General features: G+C 44.2%; 1 protein-coding gene across 1 annotated transcript in view; it reads left to right on the top strand.

The window, feature by feature from the left end:
• DNAH1 (dynein axonemal heavy chain 1) overlaps positions 1–15214 on the top strand; it is an 822394-nt gene that overhangs the window by 174467 nt on the left and 632713 nt on the right. Inside the window, exons 11-12 of the mRNA XM_086939555.1 lie at positions 6127–6425; positions 9103–9253. Of these exons, the coding sequence (XP_086795681.1) occupies positions 6127–6425; positions 9103–9253 (450 nt within the window). The remainder of the gene's footprint in view (positions 1–6126; positions 6426–9102; positions 9254–15214) is intronic.

Consider the following 15214-nt stretch of genomic DNA (forward strand, 5'->3'; position numbering starts at 1 on the left):
TGGTCTGAGCGCCATGGTTCGGCGCGCTGACAGGCAGTGGTAGCCTGGGCATGTTCTTCCCCCGGGCTGCTATACAGCCAGGGTGGAGAAAATGCAAAGTGCGCATGAAGATTTGACCGGCCCTCTTGGGTCTCTGAGGCCAGCCAAACATTCACACACACTTACAAATTGTGCTCACCAATCCCCCTGCTCCTGTTGTCAGAGCAGCCCTGCCCTGCCCTGCAAAGCTGCCGCACTGGGAACAAATAAAATGATAACGTCGAGTTATTATCATTTTATTTATCATTATTTCACTGCTAAAAGGCAGTTGGCCGCCGCTCCTCTTTAGCGGAGGAGCCGCCACTGAGGCTGAGGAGAAATTGCAAAGTCGGTAGTACTCTACAGACAATGTCAGTAGGCCATAGTCTTCACTTATTTACAACATTCCTTCCCTCAAACAATGTCTTACTAATTCACGATTTCCCTCTACAAAAGGTAGTTTATTAGAGAATAATGTTGTTTTACCCATACCCCACATTAATCATTATAATTATTCTGGAAATTCCTTAGTGAGAAAGAAACACCGGGTCTATTTTCAAGCAGTTAAGTTGAACACACCCAGTTAGGTTTACAGTTTTTTTTCAAGGACATCTTCTTTCTGTCCGCTGTTGTTTTTCGAGGAGTGTGGTTCCACAATCTAGTAAGGCAAGCATTATTTAATTTCGCTGACCGGGAATTTATACTACCAATTCACGACCCTTACGTGCTGCTCAAAATCTGCCTCAGGAGTAAGCACTGAGTGCTTGTGGAGGTTGCTGAGCATGTATACAGGAGAAGAATCTTGATGTTCTTTTCCTGACTAACTGACTATGGAGATGTAACGAGTAGCGAGCACTCTTCAGCGTTCAGTCAACTTGTTGCAGCGCCAAGGGTTCTCTTTCAAAACTTCCTGTCAAACTGTTTTGACAAAGTTGCATCCTTTGCTGTTTCAGCCAAGATACATCTAGTCACGAATGCGATAAGGAGTCTTGCACATAACACTATTCATCTAAAGAAGACAATGAAAGCTCAAGGTGTCTTGGAAAGGCAGCATTATCATTCCAGAATTTAACAAGCATTTACAATGCAATGGTTTCGCCTTTGGAAAAGTTAGAGCTATTGGCATTGTAAATGACAAAATTTGTATTTATGTGTTGGTTTTGAAAACAGATAAATAAATGGCATTGTCATTTACATTGCCATTAGCTTAATCTCGGCAGTCACTCTGCACTCCCTAGCAGTCACTCTGCAGTCACTCTGCACTTCCTAGCACGCCCTAGTCTCTCTGCAGTCCCTAGCACTCCCTAGTCACTCTGCAGTCCCTAGCACTCCCTAGTCACTCTGCACTCACTCTGCACTCTCTAGCACTCCCTAGTCACTCTGCACTCTCTAGCACTCCCTAGTCACTCTGCACTCTCTAGCACTCCCTAGTCACTCTGCACTCACTCTGCACTCTCTAGCCCTCCCTAGTCACTCTGCACTCACTCTGCACTCTCTAGCACTCCCTAGTCACTCTGCACTCTCTAGCACTCCCTAGTCACTTTGCACTCTCTAGCACTCCCTAGTCACTCTGCACTCACTCTGCACTCTCTAACACTCCCTAGTCACACTGCACTCACTCTGCACTCTCTAGCACTCCCTAGTAACTCTGCACTCTCTAGCACTCCCTAGTCACTCTGCACTCCCTACTCTGCACTCTCTAGCACTCCCTAGTCACTCTGCACTTCCTACTCTGCACTCCCTACTCTGCACTCCCTACTCTGCACTCCCTACTCTGCACTCCCTACTCTGCACTCCCTACTCTCCACACTCACTACTGTGCACTCACTACTCTGCACACTCACTACTCTGCACTCTACACAAAGATCTGTTACAATTGAAATAAAATAAAACGAGGTGTAAAAAATTATATGAAGTAATCTTCCTCGAGTTTTTCTAGCACCCGATTCTCTCCCTTCCTTCCCCCTTCTAGCTCCCCACCTCACCTTCTGCCCACACTTTTTCCGATAATGCTGTGAATGGGTGCAAGTATTTATTTTACTTAATGCAGTTTTATATAGCGTAAACTTTTCTAGCACCCGATTCTCTCCCTTCCTTCCCCCTTCTTGCTCCCAAAAATCTAAAAGGAGACTAACAATGCTTAAGGACGGCCAAGGCAATGTAATTTGCTCAAGACATTAACTATCTTGACCCTTGCCTTCCCCCTATGAGCTTCTGCCGCTATTCAGAACCCGCATGCATTGATCACCACTGACCCTGGTGAGACCAGTTACATGCAGTTACTATTCTTAAACTCGCTAGCATCGGTTACTCTGTTACCGGAAAAAGCACGAAGTACCCCGTCTTTATGAAGGGAGGGGTGCACTGCAGCTGACACTGCATGAACAGGGTAAGAACTTCTAACACTTGAACAATTCACTTACAGGTAATCACGTTCTCTGTCACCTGCTACCACAGATCCTTAGAGAAAATGGACACGTGCAGCGATCGTGGGCATTCACCCGTGCAATCGCACAGACCCGCACCTGATATAACCTGGGGTTCCAAAGCCCAACGCCAGACATAAAACTAACATATATGTTGTGAACCTTCTTCCAATTGATTAGATCATCCCCGGCCAATTTATTAGAGGAAGAAGGTTTCAACAAACACCTAGCTGACTGTAAGCCTAGGTCCTAGATGTAAATGACAGGCAGTGCTGTTGTTTCCTGTCATCTGACTATATCGGATGCAAAACTACAATTCAGCTAATTCTGATTTTTGAGGACCATCCCCTTTATTTTTGTCCCACTGTATCAGCAAGCGGCAGCTACGTACTGCCACCACGCTCACAAAACTCAAAAGTGTTTTTCGAAACAGTTTCCGCTTCAGCAGAGCTAAAGTCTCAGCGTGAACATATGTAGAAAACCACATCAGGAAAGTGCTGCCCAGTGAGAATCGCAGTCACTCACTTTTCTGTTTGTAAACTTGGGCGGACCAAGCGAGTGATGGACCGAGGGCGAGAGAAAGAGTGGGCAGTATCCTTGGCAGAGTGTACACCTGTCCAAAAACACCAGGAAGGACTCCCTCCCGGACTCCTCGCTACGTAACTGTCCCTGCCACACACGGCGAGTGGGCATCCGGGCCCGAGGCAGCTGGAGGACCCCGGCGCCAGGGCCTGAAGCAGCTGGAACACCTCGGTAGCCCGTTTGAAGGGAATAGGTGCTTGAAAGCAGACTTCCTGAAGGCGGCCTTGACCAGACGCCGACTCCGCCCACAGCAGCTCGAATAAATTAAAACAAATATTTTTAAAAGACCCCCTAGAGAAGGAGCCACAAACTGAGGGCAATGGGGTGGGGTGGTTAGCGAGGGGCGAAATCTGAGACGTGGCAAAAAAGAAAAAAAAGGAAGGGTGCGAGGGTGTTGGGATGATTTCACTCGCACGGACTCGCACGGACACACACGGACAGCGGGAGGGGGGTGGGCAGGCGAGCACACGGACAGCGGAGGGGGGCGGGAACGGGGACACGAACAGCGGGACGGGGGGGCAAATGTAGTTTAGGTGTGCCGAGTGAAGTGATCATCGGCAACGCTCCGCCATGTGGCTCAGTGTCACAGGAAAGAGATAAGCGTTCTCACGTACCGAATAAATTAAAACAAATATTTTTAAAAGACCCCCTAGAGAAGGAGCCACGAACTGAGGGCAATGGGGTGGGGTGGTTAGCGAGGGGCGAAATCTGAGATGTGGCAAAAAAGAAAACAAGCCCTCACCTGGGCTTCCTCCGGCGGCCGTATGACCAAAACAAACCCATTAAAAAAACGAAACTCCGCCCACCGCCGCGATGACGACATCGCAGAGGCGGAGAGGGAAAAAATCGGGGGAACGCCCCCGAATCTAGTCCGGCCTTGACGGACAGATCCGGCTCCCAATGGCTAGCCTCCATTTTTATGGAGCTAGCCAATGGGAGCCGGGGGACGTTCCTGAAGCCAATATATGTAAACAATAGATTTCGCCTGCGCGAACTGCTTGCACAGATCGCCAGGTCGAAACCTAAAAAGGGATACAATAGTTGCATTCTATCTATTGGTCAAATTCTTTTGGCGTTTGTCTTGGAAAGGCGTTTTGCAAAGACACTTTTTTCCAGCCTTGAGTTAAGAGCCTCCTTCCAAAAAAGAAGGCATATATTAGGAGAAGGTTGGATTCAACTTATTAATGCTTGCTGTTGAAACATCTGGCACTGACGTTCTGAAATCAGGATGTATGGCTCCTATGCTGTTTTGGGTTTTTGAAGTTCATCATGTTGCCAATGAAGTAAGCCTGCCTTTTGGACCGACATAATCAGCTGGGTATTGTTTTCCTGTTTCCATTGCATTCTGTTCACCTTAAGGCAAGTGACCATCATGCCAGCCCTGCTTTATGGTATCCAAGAAGTAGAGTTATGCCGTTCCTCTAATGGCAGAGTCACAGAGTCAACAAAAGACCGGGTCCAGCTGTGCCCACGTGGGGTCTATATTTGGGAATCCATTTGTTGGATTATAATGCCCTCTCACACACTCTCAGGTATCAGGCTTCATTAAATTGGGCTGCTCCTCGTTGGGACGGTGGTGCAATACCCAACGGGCTCCCTAAAAAGGGGCACTTTATCGGAGATCTTTTATCCAACAGCCATATGGTGAAGTGCAGGTGTGGGGCCAGAATTGTGTAGATGTACAGCGGTGAGTTGAAATAGAATTGGGAGTACCTAGCAAGAAGTCGTTTATTCTGGGGGTCTCCTATCCTAATTAAAAACAGTGAACAAGGCCCTCGTCCGAGTATAATGTTTCGTATCGGAGTGTCCTTTGTTAGAAGATGTGGGTCCCACATCTTCTAACAAAGGACCATATTCTGGCCCCAGACCTGCACTTCACCATACGGTATAGAAATTTGGTGGGGAAGTTGAGGCTAAGTTTGACTCCTCTTGTTATTCAGGAAACTGATCCATTTTACATAAGTGCATAGCCTTTAGTCCTACCATTACGCATCATACAAGCACAGATAAAGCAAGTGCAACTGTGGCCAGACAAGTATGACTTTAAACATGCACTGCCAATTTACAATGAAACAGCTATTTCATATTTCTGCTTAAGTTTCAGACCAATCCTATATTAACTGACAGTTCAGAGGAGAAAAGAATTACAATTGGAGCAAATGGATCTCAGGCCTCTTGAATGGCCTCAGCCTGTAGCAGAGTTAAATAATCACAGTACTGAATAGAAGAATCAGGGGACTCATAAAGGTCAGGTGGGATTTTTTTCAAATTGCCACATGATCGAAGAGGGTAGTAGGGCTGTTGATACTGACAGTCCTCTGTCCTTCCACGCATGTCACCAATGCAGGCCAATCAATGATAAAGTAGCAGACGCATGACTGCTGCTTTACTATTCATGAAGGCAGAGCTAGGACAGGCAGTTAAGCAATCATGTTGCAAAGCCTGCCTTCCTCCTGCATGCAGGTCCTCTTTGTGAATTAGGAACAGTTTTTAGAAGAAATACAGGTGCACAACTACGAGGAGCAGAGTGCTCTTCACAGATGCAAAAATGCATTTTTGTGTCCCTAGATCACATGGTCTTGCTGGTTTTTAAAACAGTTAGAGGTCTAATTTGAAAAATGTTCTGGAATCACCCTGGTGGTAAGAAATGATTTCCTAGCTGCTATGAATGTAAGGAGGATACTATTACAGAAAAACTAGTGATACAGTTACACACTGGTTCCAGCTCTTTATATTTACACATGAATAAATAAAATTCTTTACTTCTATAGCATCCACGTTATTTCAAAGTACCTATGTTAAATCCATAAACAAATGTTTTTGAATGGGCTTTGGTTACCTTCTGTATGCTAGATAATGTTTAGTACATATATGAACCAGTGTTGTAGTAGAAATTGAGAGTTCTTAAAAAATAAAAATCCTTAATTACGTTGATGATGCAAGTGTATGCTCAAAGGACAAAATATAGAGGTTTAAGCATAAACATAAGAAAGGGCTCCTGTTATATGAACAAAACATTTGTATCACGTACTTCTTTATTACTTGAACCACTCATTGGCTGTGGCTTGTTCTTTATGTGATTTCCATTTTCTTATTTCAGGTTCAGTTATTTCTAAAGGACAGTTGGATCAGCACCCTTAAGAATGCAGTACGTTCAAGCCTGAGAGATGTAGGCAAAGGTGCTTACAACCTGCATGAGAAAAACTGGGAGGTCTATCAAATGTCTAAGCTTCGCAAATTCATGGACCTCATTAAGTACAACCTTCAAGACTCCCTCCGCTTCCTGGTGCAGGATTCACTTGTCGCCTTTGCCCAGTTTATCTTAGATGGCTGCTACAGTGTCCTCGACTGCACAGAAAACATGGTCTGGGGAGGAGACCTTGTGAACAGCCCTTACAAGTAAGATTGTGGGAGGTGTAGTATGCTGTGTTATAATGCAGAAGTAGAGTGATCACTAGTAATCTGTTGGGAGAATCTAGAGATCCACAATGGATAGTCAAAGAAAAGACAAAGTGGGAAACAATTTAGAGCCCAAAATATTTTACTTTTATTATTAAAATGTATATTGTTAGTATGTAAATCATGTTGAAACATATACAGTGTATCATAAATTAAAAGATTGTAATCCTATTTCATTATCATCGGATCACCTTTATAAGTTATATTTGTTAATGTAGGTGCAAGATTTGAGATCACCTTAAAGTGGTTGCCCCATGCAAAATAAAAGAGAAAAATCTACTCCTACACCTCCTATTTCCTCAATATACAAGCTGCTCTACCGGGGACCTTTTGTTTACATTTCTGTGTTGCTGTGACAGTGGATCATACCATGCCTTTTGGCAGCATATACAGCTCCATTTCTTCACATTCCTTACCAAACTGCCTATGCTTTCTCCTTTTTGCCAAATAAGAGTAGCTATCTGATGCTTTTGCAGGTAGATAGGAGTGCTGGCGGAATGTGTGTCCTCTTCCTCCTTCCACACTTCCTGCTGTTATAGCATCCGAAGGTCGTTGCAGTTGGCAAGAAACCAAAATAGACAATTTCAAATGTTGAATTTATAATTCAGATGGGAGGTTTTCTATCTGATGTCAAACTACCGGATTTTTATACTCACCTGTTACTGTGCTACGAACTCTAGCAGGGTCTTAGATCTATGGTCAGGGACTAAAAATAACAAATGGGAGTTCTTTGCTTCAATCTTAAGTCATTTATGTAGATTTGTACCAGATGCTTGGCAACAGACAAATGCACATCACACACTCCAACTCACTCAACCCCAAAGCTGAATCCTCTCACATCCCTCCTACCCCTTTATCCTAGTTCAGCTTTTATTCCTGCCCTGATCTTCACCCCTTCCAAACACAAAACCATGCTTCCCAAACACAAACCCACCCCCTCCAAAGCCAGCCCTTCCAACTCTTACAAACCCATCCCCCCAAACCCACCCCTCCCAAGTAAGTCCATTGAGGTGCCTGCTCTGTGCCCACTAGAGGCCCCTTCCTGAGGAGGTTTCCCTTGGCAGTTAGATAGGAGGCACGTTTTCACCAAGGGCAGAGCACTAAGATACTTGGTTTTCTTTTTTTGTTAAAAGTTATTTGTTGAGAGAAGTATCTCATATGGATAATAAAACCACTATATTTGCAACAAGTTTGTACTGACATTAATTTTCATTTGCAATTGTTTGATTCCTAGAAATGTTTATGACAAAAATGTGAAGTACATATTTTAATTACCATTATGGCAGGGCATGCAAAAACATTTTTTAGGTCATCTTTATGAAGTGCATACACTGGTCAAATTGTATGTGATGTTCTTTTGAATTTAGATGCAAGGATTCATCATGATAATAGAAACGTGCACCAACAAATAGATACAGGTTTGTTTTTCCAACTTGTTAAGTGATGAGAATAAACCCATATGCATTACACCTTAAAATATAATGGGATTATTATGTTCACTGATTCCAGTTTGTGACTGACATTAATTTTACAGGTATTTAAAAAGTAAATCTTACACCTGGTTTTGTGCACGTTCTACATTATGTTCCATTTCACTTATCCAAATGATATGTAATGGACATGTTTTTAGTTTGACAATTTATTTGAACACACCTACATGGTCACTTTTAGATTTTTGGATTGATGCCTTTTTCGTGTGACTGTCGATTTTTTTAAGGCAGCCTGCACAAGATTTCGAAGTACAATATAATCATACAGGTGTGTTTCTTTACTTTTCTTAAACATCAGCATTACACACATCTGCTTGCACATTGATATTCTATTGCTTGTAAAGGCACGAGCCCAGAACAAATGTTATCACACAAGTGAAAAGGTAACAGGTAAGAGAGGAGCTTAACTTCGATTCTGGCCACAGCTGGGTTGATTTGTTTCGTAGTCAAGCAACAGCTGAAGCAGGACTTGGATGATCAGTTAAAGGTGGAAAAGGAAGTGTAAAAGTGCGTAAAGGTATATTTCTGCCTTATATACATTGTAATCCGACAACTCAGGTTTGGAGGTTTTGACGCCACAGTTGTGTTGGCAGGAAGGCACATCATGATTGGCCGGGTGGACAAAGTGGCGGTACTCCCTCCGACAGCTGCTTTTCCTTATCGCACCATCGACGTGGGTAAGAAATTCTGAAGGTGATGGTGGCACTCTGACAGTCTTTGTCCATGAACCCACCAACATCTAAATACAGCGGGCAGGCCGCCTAGTAGACGGACAGGGAATCCTTTGAAAAAGTGATGGCTGAACATTTACGGCCAAGATCTAAATCAAGCCCTTTGTTTTCAGTTTAAAAATCAGAGATGTAATTAGATTTTGGAAATACTTTTTGTGAGCATTTCTTAATTTTTTAATTATTCATTTGGGGGTATAAAGTAACAAATTATTTGATGGTGTCTAGTACATAGCAAAAGAAGCACATTTTAATGTAATTATCAGGCAGATTTCTTAAAATTAAATATACTGCACTGGGTTTATTTCAACAATTTTACTGGTTATAGTATTTTTGACAAAAAATACAAATTAATTGCCTAATGTATTTTTAACCTTTGTTTGTTTTTCTTCTTTAAAGACCACGTAAAATCCCTATCTTTACGCTTGAGCTGATGCTTGACAATGCCGGGGTTCACTTCAACACACCGCTGGAACACTTTCAAACCACAGTGATGTCCTTGTTTGATAAGGGGATCCAGGCTACCAGCAAGGTTCCTCAGCTTGAAAAGGTCTGTCACTGGTGCCCATTGCTTATTGGAATTTTTAAATTATTGAAATGTTCTTGATCGTTTTTTTATGGAAATATATGAATTGTAAAATGATAAAGACTGCCATACCGGTCTCACAACTTCCTTTCACTTATCTCTCCTTTCACTATTATCTTCTAAATCTCTGAAATCATTCTCTCTGTCATAAACCATCCTCTTACCTGCCCACTCTCACTAATGCACTTGCGTTGTCACATTCACAACTATTTCTCTCTCTCTCTCTCTCTCTCTCTCTCTCTCTCTCTCTCTCTCTCTCTCTCTCTCTCTCTCTCTCTCTCTCTCTCTCTCTCACACACACACAGACACACAGACACAGACACAAAACCGAACACAGCCTTCCTACTCTCAAATGATCCTTTCATCACCCTCTTACTTCTCTTCTCCCCACCCTGTTTTCTCCTCGCTTGCACACCTTAACCTCCAGTACACTTAGCCTTTTCTCATTCACATCCCTCTACCTCAGCTCCTATTCCTTACACCGGCCCATTTTTTTGCTCTCACATTCGCAGTCACAGATGCACCAAAGATGGCTGTACTTTTTATGCTTTCTATCAGCAGTGCAAATATTGAATGAACACTTTTCAACCTTACAGTAGTGAAGTCAAAGCTGTGTTCCACACTTAGGCCGCATTTACTTGGAGGTCATGCTGGTGATATCTCCACCGAAGAACATGTACTGGGATATAGAATTAAATTATAAATGAATTCACTGTTGACTTCGAGATAAAATATGGTTATGTAGTTGTGGAAAAGGACTAAAATAAAGGTTTGGGGTTAGTTACAAACTGATAGACCTGATTCTTTGGTTTCCACATATTCAGGAGTAGCTGTAACCCTTTAGGTTAGTAACCTAGCCAGCTCCCTAAAAACAATACTTAGGGCAAGCACGCACAAGGCAACCTGTACAGAAAGGTTTTGAATATGTGCACAATTTACGCCTTTCAATACTAGTCCTAGTGTCGCCTCGGTTCAAATTGTTGATAGCCCCCGGTGAGTAGATAATCTTTCCTTTAAAACATTGGCAAGTAAGTGCGCAATGGAAATGGCTGAAGACTTTGCCTAATTGAGTAAAATATCTGTTTTCTCCCCACTGACTAATGTAATTTTTTTTTCAAAAAGGCAAGTTGGCAGAAAACAAACAATACTACATTTGTGCACCTTATATGCAAATAGAAAGATATATGTTTCACAGTAATAGGTCCAGATGCACTGCAAAAAAAGATGAAACCTAGTAGACACAGAAAGCTACATGCGAGATACGAGTGGTCCCTGACTGATAAGCGTCCATTTATGCTATTTTAACTTCCAGTTTTGTATTTGAGTTATTTTTCCTTTGCATTACTCCTTGTTTTTAAATTGCTGCCCCCTACTTGCACCATAACTTGGATGATACTCACCGCTGTTGGGCGGGCCCTCTTCCTGATCAGGATCGTTTTCGTGGCGGCCATATTGGGCGTAGTTTTGCATGCCTGCCGGCGCCATTCACTAGGTCGGACGTTCTAGTCGTCATAAGGACGCTAGACGCCTTGAAAAGGGAGGTCGTGCTGACGCGCAGCGGTCACGCGCAGCGGGGATGCCGGACTCCCGCCGGAGTTACGCCAGAGTTCAGCCCGTCTGCGCCCGTCCGCGCTGAGGACGGGCTGGAAGCTGGACTCTTGTGTCATTCTGAGCAGGTACCGTGTAGTTATACTCCCCGGGCGTTATTGGCCTATAGACCTTCTTCTTTGCCTTGCCACCATAGATTCTCTCCAGAGGGAATATTACACTCTTCAATTTGTCATACCTGTAAACTGGCTCTTTTGCTCCCAGCTGATAGTGAGAGTAGCTTTCAGAAGTTGTCAACTCTACTCACGCCCTTTCCCGCCAGGAAGGGTTTTCTGATCAATGCCAGGTCCATTGTTAAAAATAACATCGCCTTTCACGAGTTCGTGGCGAACAGACAACCCGATTGGGTGTTCGTCACGGAAACGTGGGCCACTGAGTCGTCAGGTCATGATCTGCTTCTTGCTATTCCTGAGGATTTCAAATTGTTGAGGCAGGATAGATTTAAACGCAGAGAGGGGGGGGGCTAGCTATTCTATGTAAAGTTTTGCTGCCCTGTACTATTACAGCCCTCTCTGTCGCCTCGGATCCTTTCGAGGCTTTGTACTTTTCTATTCTATGTGCGCCCTCGGCCTCTTTCTCGGGTATCCTCATTTACCGGCCACCTGGCCCAAGGGCCAATTTTAGTGGTGACCTGTTCAGGATTCTTGAACCTTATTTTGGTAAATCCCATCTTACCATATTAGGGGACATGAGTTTTCATTTGGATAATTTGGGGGACTCTGACACTGTTACGCTGATTGATGCACTTGGAGCATGTGGCTGTATCCAATTGGTCAATAGCCCCACACATCGGGCAGCCCACACTCTAGATGGTGTGTTTTCTAATGATCCTAGACTCTCTGTGGGTCCTGCGGTGCCCTTAGTTTGGTCAGACCATTTGGCTGTACCCCTCGAGCTAGCAGCTGGTGCTACTGAGCTGCAGGATCGGAGAGTTCATATTGGAGGCCCTAAAAGGTGCTATAAGAATATCACTAATGAAGCCCTTGCCCCATATATAAAGGCCTGCGATTACTCTTCTTCGAGTGAAGTTAATGATGCAGCTCAAGAACTTGCTCACTCCATCGCCAAGGCCGTTGACTAACTTGCTCCCCTATCTTTCAGGTATTCAGCAAGGCGTAAACCCTCTGCCCCCTGGTTCTCAGAGCCGTTGAGACTCTTGAGACAGAGGTTCAGAAGACAGGAGAGGAGATGGAGGAAGACATGGGACCCCTTAGAAAGAGACACGCATAAGTGCCTGTTAAAAGAATATAAGGCTAGGGTAATTAAGGAAAAACAGGAGTTTTTTGCAAACCTCACTACCTCTTTATCCTTGGCGAGAGAACTCTTTAAAATCGTGAATTCTCTCTGCTCCCTCCAAATGCCTGATCCGGTTGTGGGTTCGCAAGAGCTGTGCAACAATATCTCTGACTTTTTTCACAAAAAGATCGAGGATATCTATGTTGCCTTGGAGACACAGAGGAACACTTTGGGGGACTCTTCTGCCCAAACCCTAGCCAACCTAGAAGCCTGGTCCAGTGATCCGACACGGATCTTCTCTCAGTTTCCCCCACTCTCTCTTGAGGGGCTAGACCTCTTGTTGGAGCGGACAAAATCAGCCTCACCCTTGGATCTATGCCCCCTGAAGACTCTGAAAGTTTGTAGGCACATGCTTTTGCCGCCTCTTCTTGAAGTGATGAACGGGGCCATGGCCCAAGGTATTTTTCTCTTGGTGTGGAAAAAGGCATTAGTGAAGCCCCTCCTGAAGAAACCCACCCTGGACCCAGAACAGCTCAAGAATTTCAGGCCCATATCCCTGTTGCCTGCCCCTGCAAAAATGCTCGAGTCTCACCTGAACACACATTTATCTGCCTTTATGGATTCCTCTGGGTTCTTAGATAGTTCCCAGCACGGATTCAGAAAGGCCCATAGCACGGAATCTGCCCTGACTATGGTTGTGAATAATATCAGGATGAAGGTGGATTCGGGCCAAACCACTGTGTTGGTATTGCTTGACCTCGCAGCAGCGTTTGATACCCTGTCTCCCTCTACGTTAACATCTCGTTTGAGGGAGGCGGGGATTGCAGGGTCAGCCCTGAGCCTTCTGCACTCTTTCCTACATCTAAGAGAGCAGAGAGTCATGCTTAGAGAGTTCCTCTCCCCTGCTAAATCCCTGCAGTATGGGGTGCCACAAGGGTCGGCATTGAGACCGACCCTATTCAACATCTACGTGGCTCCCCTAGCCAGGCTAGTAAAATCGCAGGGGATGGAGGTTGTTTCATACGCCGATGACACCCAAATCATGGTGTCTCTGGCCCACTCTGTCACCACTTCCGCCGTCAACTTTAGGACCTGTATGCAGACGGTCTCGGAGTGGATGATTCAGAACTCCCTACGGTTGAACGGCGATAAAACCGAGATCCTGGTCTTTGGCAAGGACCAGGATATTTGGTCGAGTGAGTGGTGGCCTCCATCTTTGGGAACGTGTCCATCTCCCTCCCAATCGGCCAGAAATCTCGGCGTTATGTTTGATACTTCCTTGTCCATGACCCTACAGGTTAATCAAACAGTGGCCACGTGCTGGGGAGTGATCAAGATCCTGAAAAAAATCTTGCACTATCTTTCTCCTCAAGCACGCAACCAGATAGTGGTCGCGTTAGCGGGTTCCAGGTTGGATTACTGCAACGCTCTTCATGCAGGTGTCAACAAGGGACTCACGCAGCGCCTTCAGGTCGTCCAGAACGCTGCCGCGCGCTTTGTTTTAGCCCTACCCAAGGCATCCTCTGCCATGATGGCCAGAAAAAACCTCCATTGGCTTCCGATACAAACAAGAATCTCTTTTAAGATCTTGTGTTTGGCTTTTAGAGCTCTTTCGGATGATTCTTCAAGCCCTTTGGGCTCTCTGCTAACTCGTCATATACCTTGTAGAACCCTTAGATCATCGGAACTTGATTTGCTGGTGGTCCCCAGAATTAGGAAAGTTCGCTGGGAGAGTAGAGCATTCTCTAGTGTGGCCCGAGACTATGGAACTCTCTCCCACTAGAGATTAAAGCTCAACCATCTTTGTTGCTCTTTAAAAAGGCTCTCAAAACTTGGCTGTTCATCAAGGCCTACTTGTAATAATCATATTCTGCCTATGCTAGATCTTTGGTTAGGCGCCTTGATGCCCCTTGGGCTTAGTAGCGCAATATAAATGTATATAATAAAAAAAAATAATAATAGATCATTTCCTGAAGAAATTGGGTGTCCTGGGCTTATTTCATGGCCACACACTCCCCCCATATCTTTTTATATGTCTGTGAACATCCCCTGGCTGCTTATTCCATGTGTTTCTAACTAATAGCATCTGACCATACCTTGATTCCATTAATGAATTGTAGGGGGAGTTTTAGCTGGACATTTCCTAGTGATATCCCTCGTGGCGACTAGGAATGTCAGGCTAATGCATGTACGCTCTCCTCTGGAGTCTCCCGTCTCCTCCATAATGCCCTGCCGCACCACTTTAGGTGTCAACTCAATTCGCTTTCCAGTTGTTTTGGCAAGATAGCGCTGATCTGTCCACTAAGGTAGTCATTGATTGTATCATGGATGCAACACATGAAATATGAAAGCAGGTTAAGGAAACAGAGCTGGGTGGAGAGTTTGACATAGGACTGAGGTCGACTAGGTCTCTATCGAATATACTAAACTTAATTGTGAGTGCCAGCTAGCTCAGAGGTCACTAGAAACTTTCTTGAATACACAAGAAGGGATTCGTTTCTGACAACCGCATAAACATGACAATTTTGTTTCCCCAAGAATAAACGTATCTTCAGAGTCGTGGAATAGATAAATATTTTACTCAGTCAATCGTGCATGCTTCGTTTCATCAGAGGTGCAGAGAAATAGAGAGACAGGCATTTTCGATAAAAGGGATTTATTGAACAGTCTTCTTTCTCATGCAAGTAAAGTGAACTGCTACAATCATAATACGGGCTGTAAAGTATAATGCATACAGCGAGAGTGAATTATAAAATAATACTGTAAAAGCATTGTATGGTTTCTAAACCATAGATAAATACATACATAAATAACAAAGGCTAAAAAGTAGGTGCTTCTAAAATATGCCTACCCCGATGTACCTAACCTAATTCTAGTACGAGGGAAGAAAAAAGTGTGGTGTAGCATAGGTTTAGTTTCTTTGCCAATAATCTATCCAAGATTTCTCTTTAGGGTCTAATCAGCTCATACCTTAGTTTAGAATGAAGGAGGTCTGGTATCTCTTGTCTAGGGTCTCGATTTCCCAACACCCCGCGAGGGGAGCTTGGAAACACTGGAGCTGGATTCTCAGCGAGATAAAAG

Source organism: Lissotriton vulgaris, chromosome 9 (genome assembly GCF_964263255.1).
Source record: "Lissotriton vulgaris chromosome 9, aLisVul1.2, whole genome shotgun sequence".
NCBI classification, from domain to species: Eukaryota; Metazoa; Chordata; class Amphibia; order Caudata; family Salamandridae; genus Lissotriton; species Lissotriton vulgaris.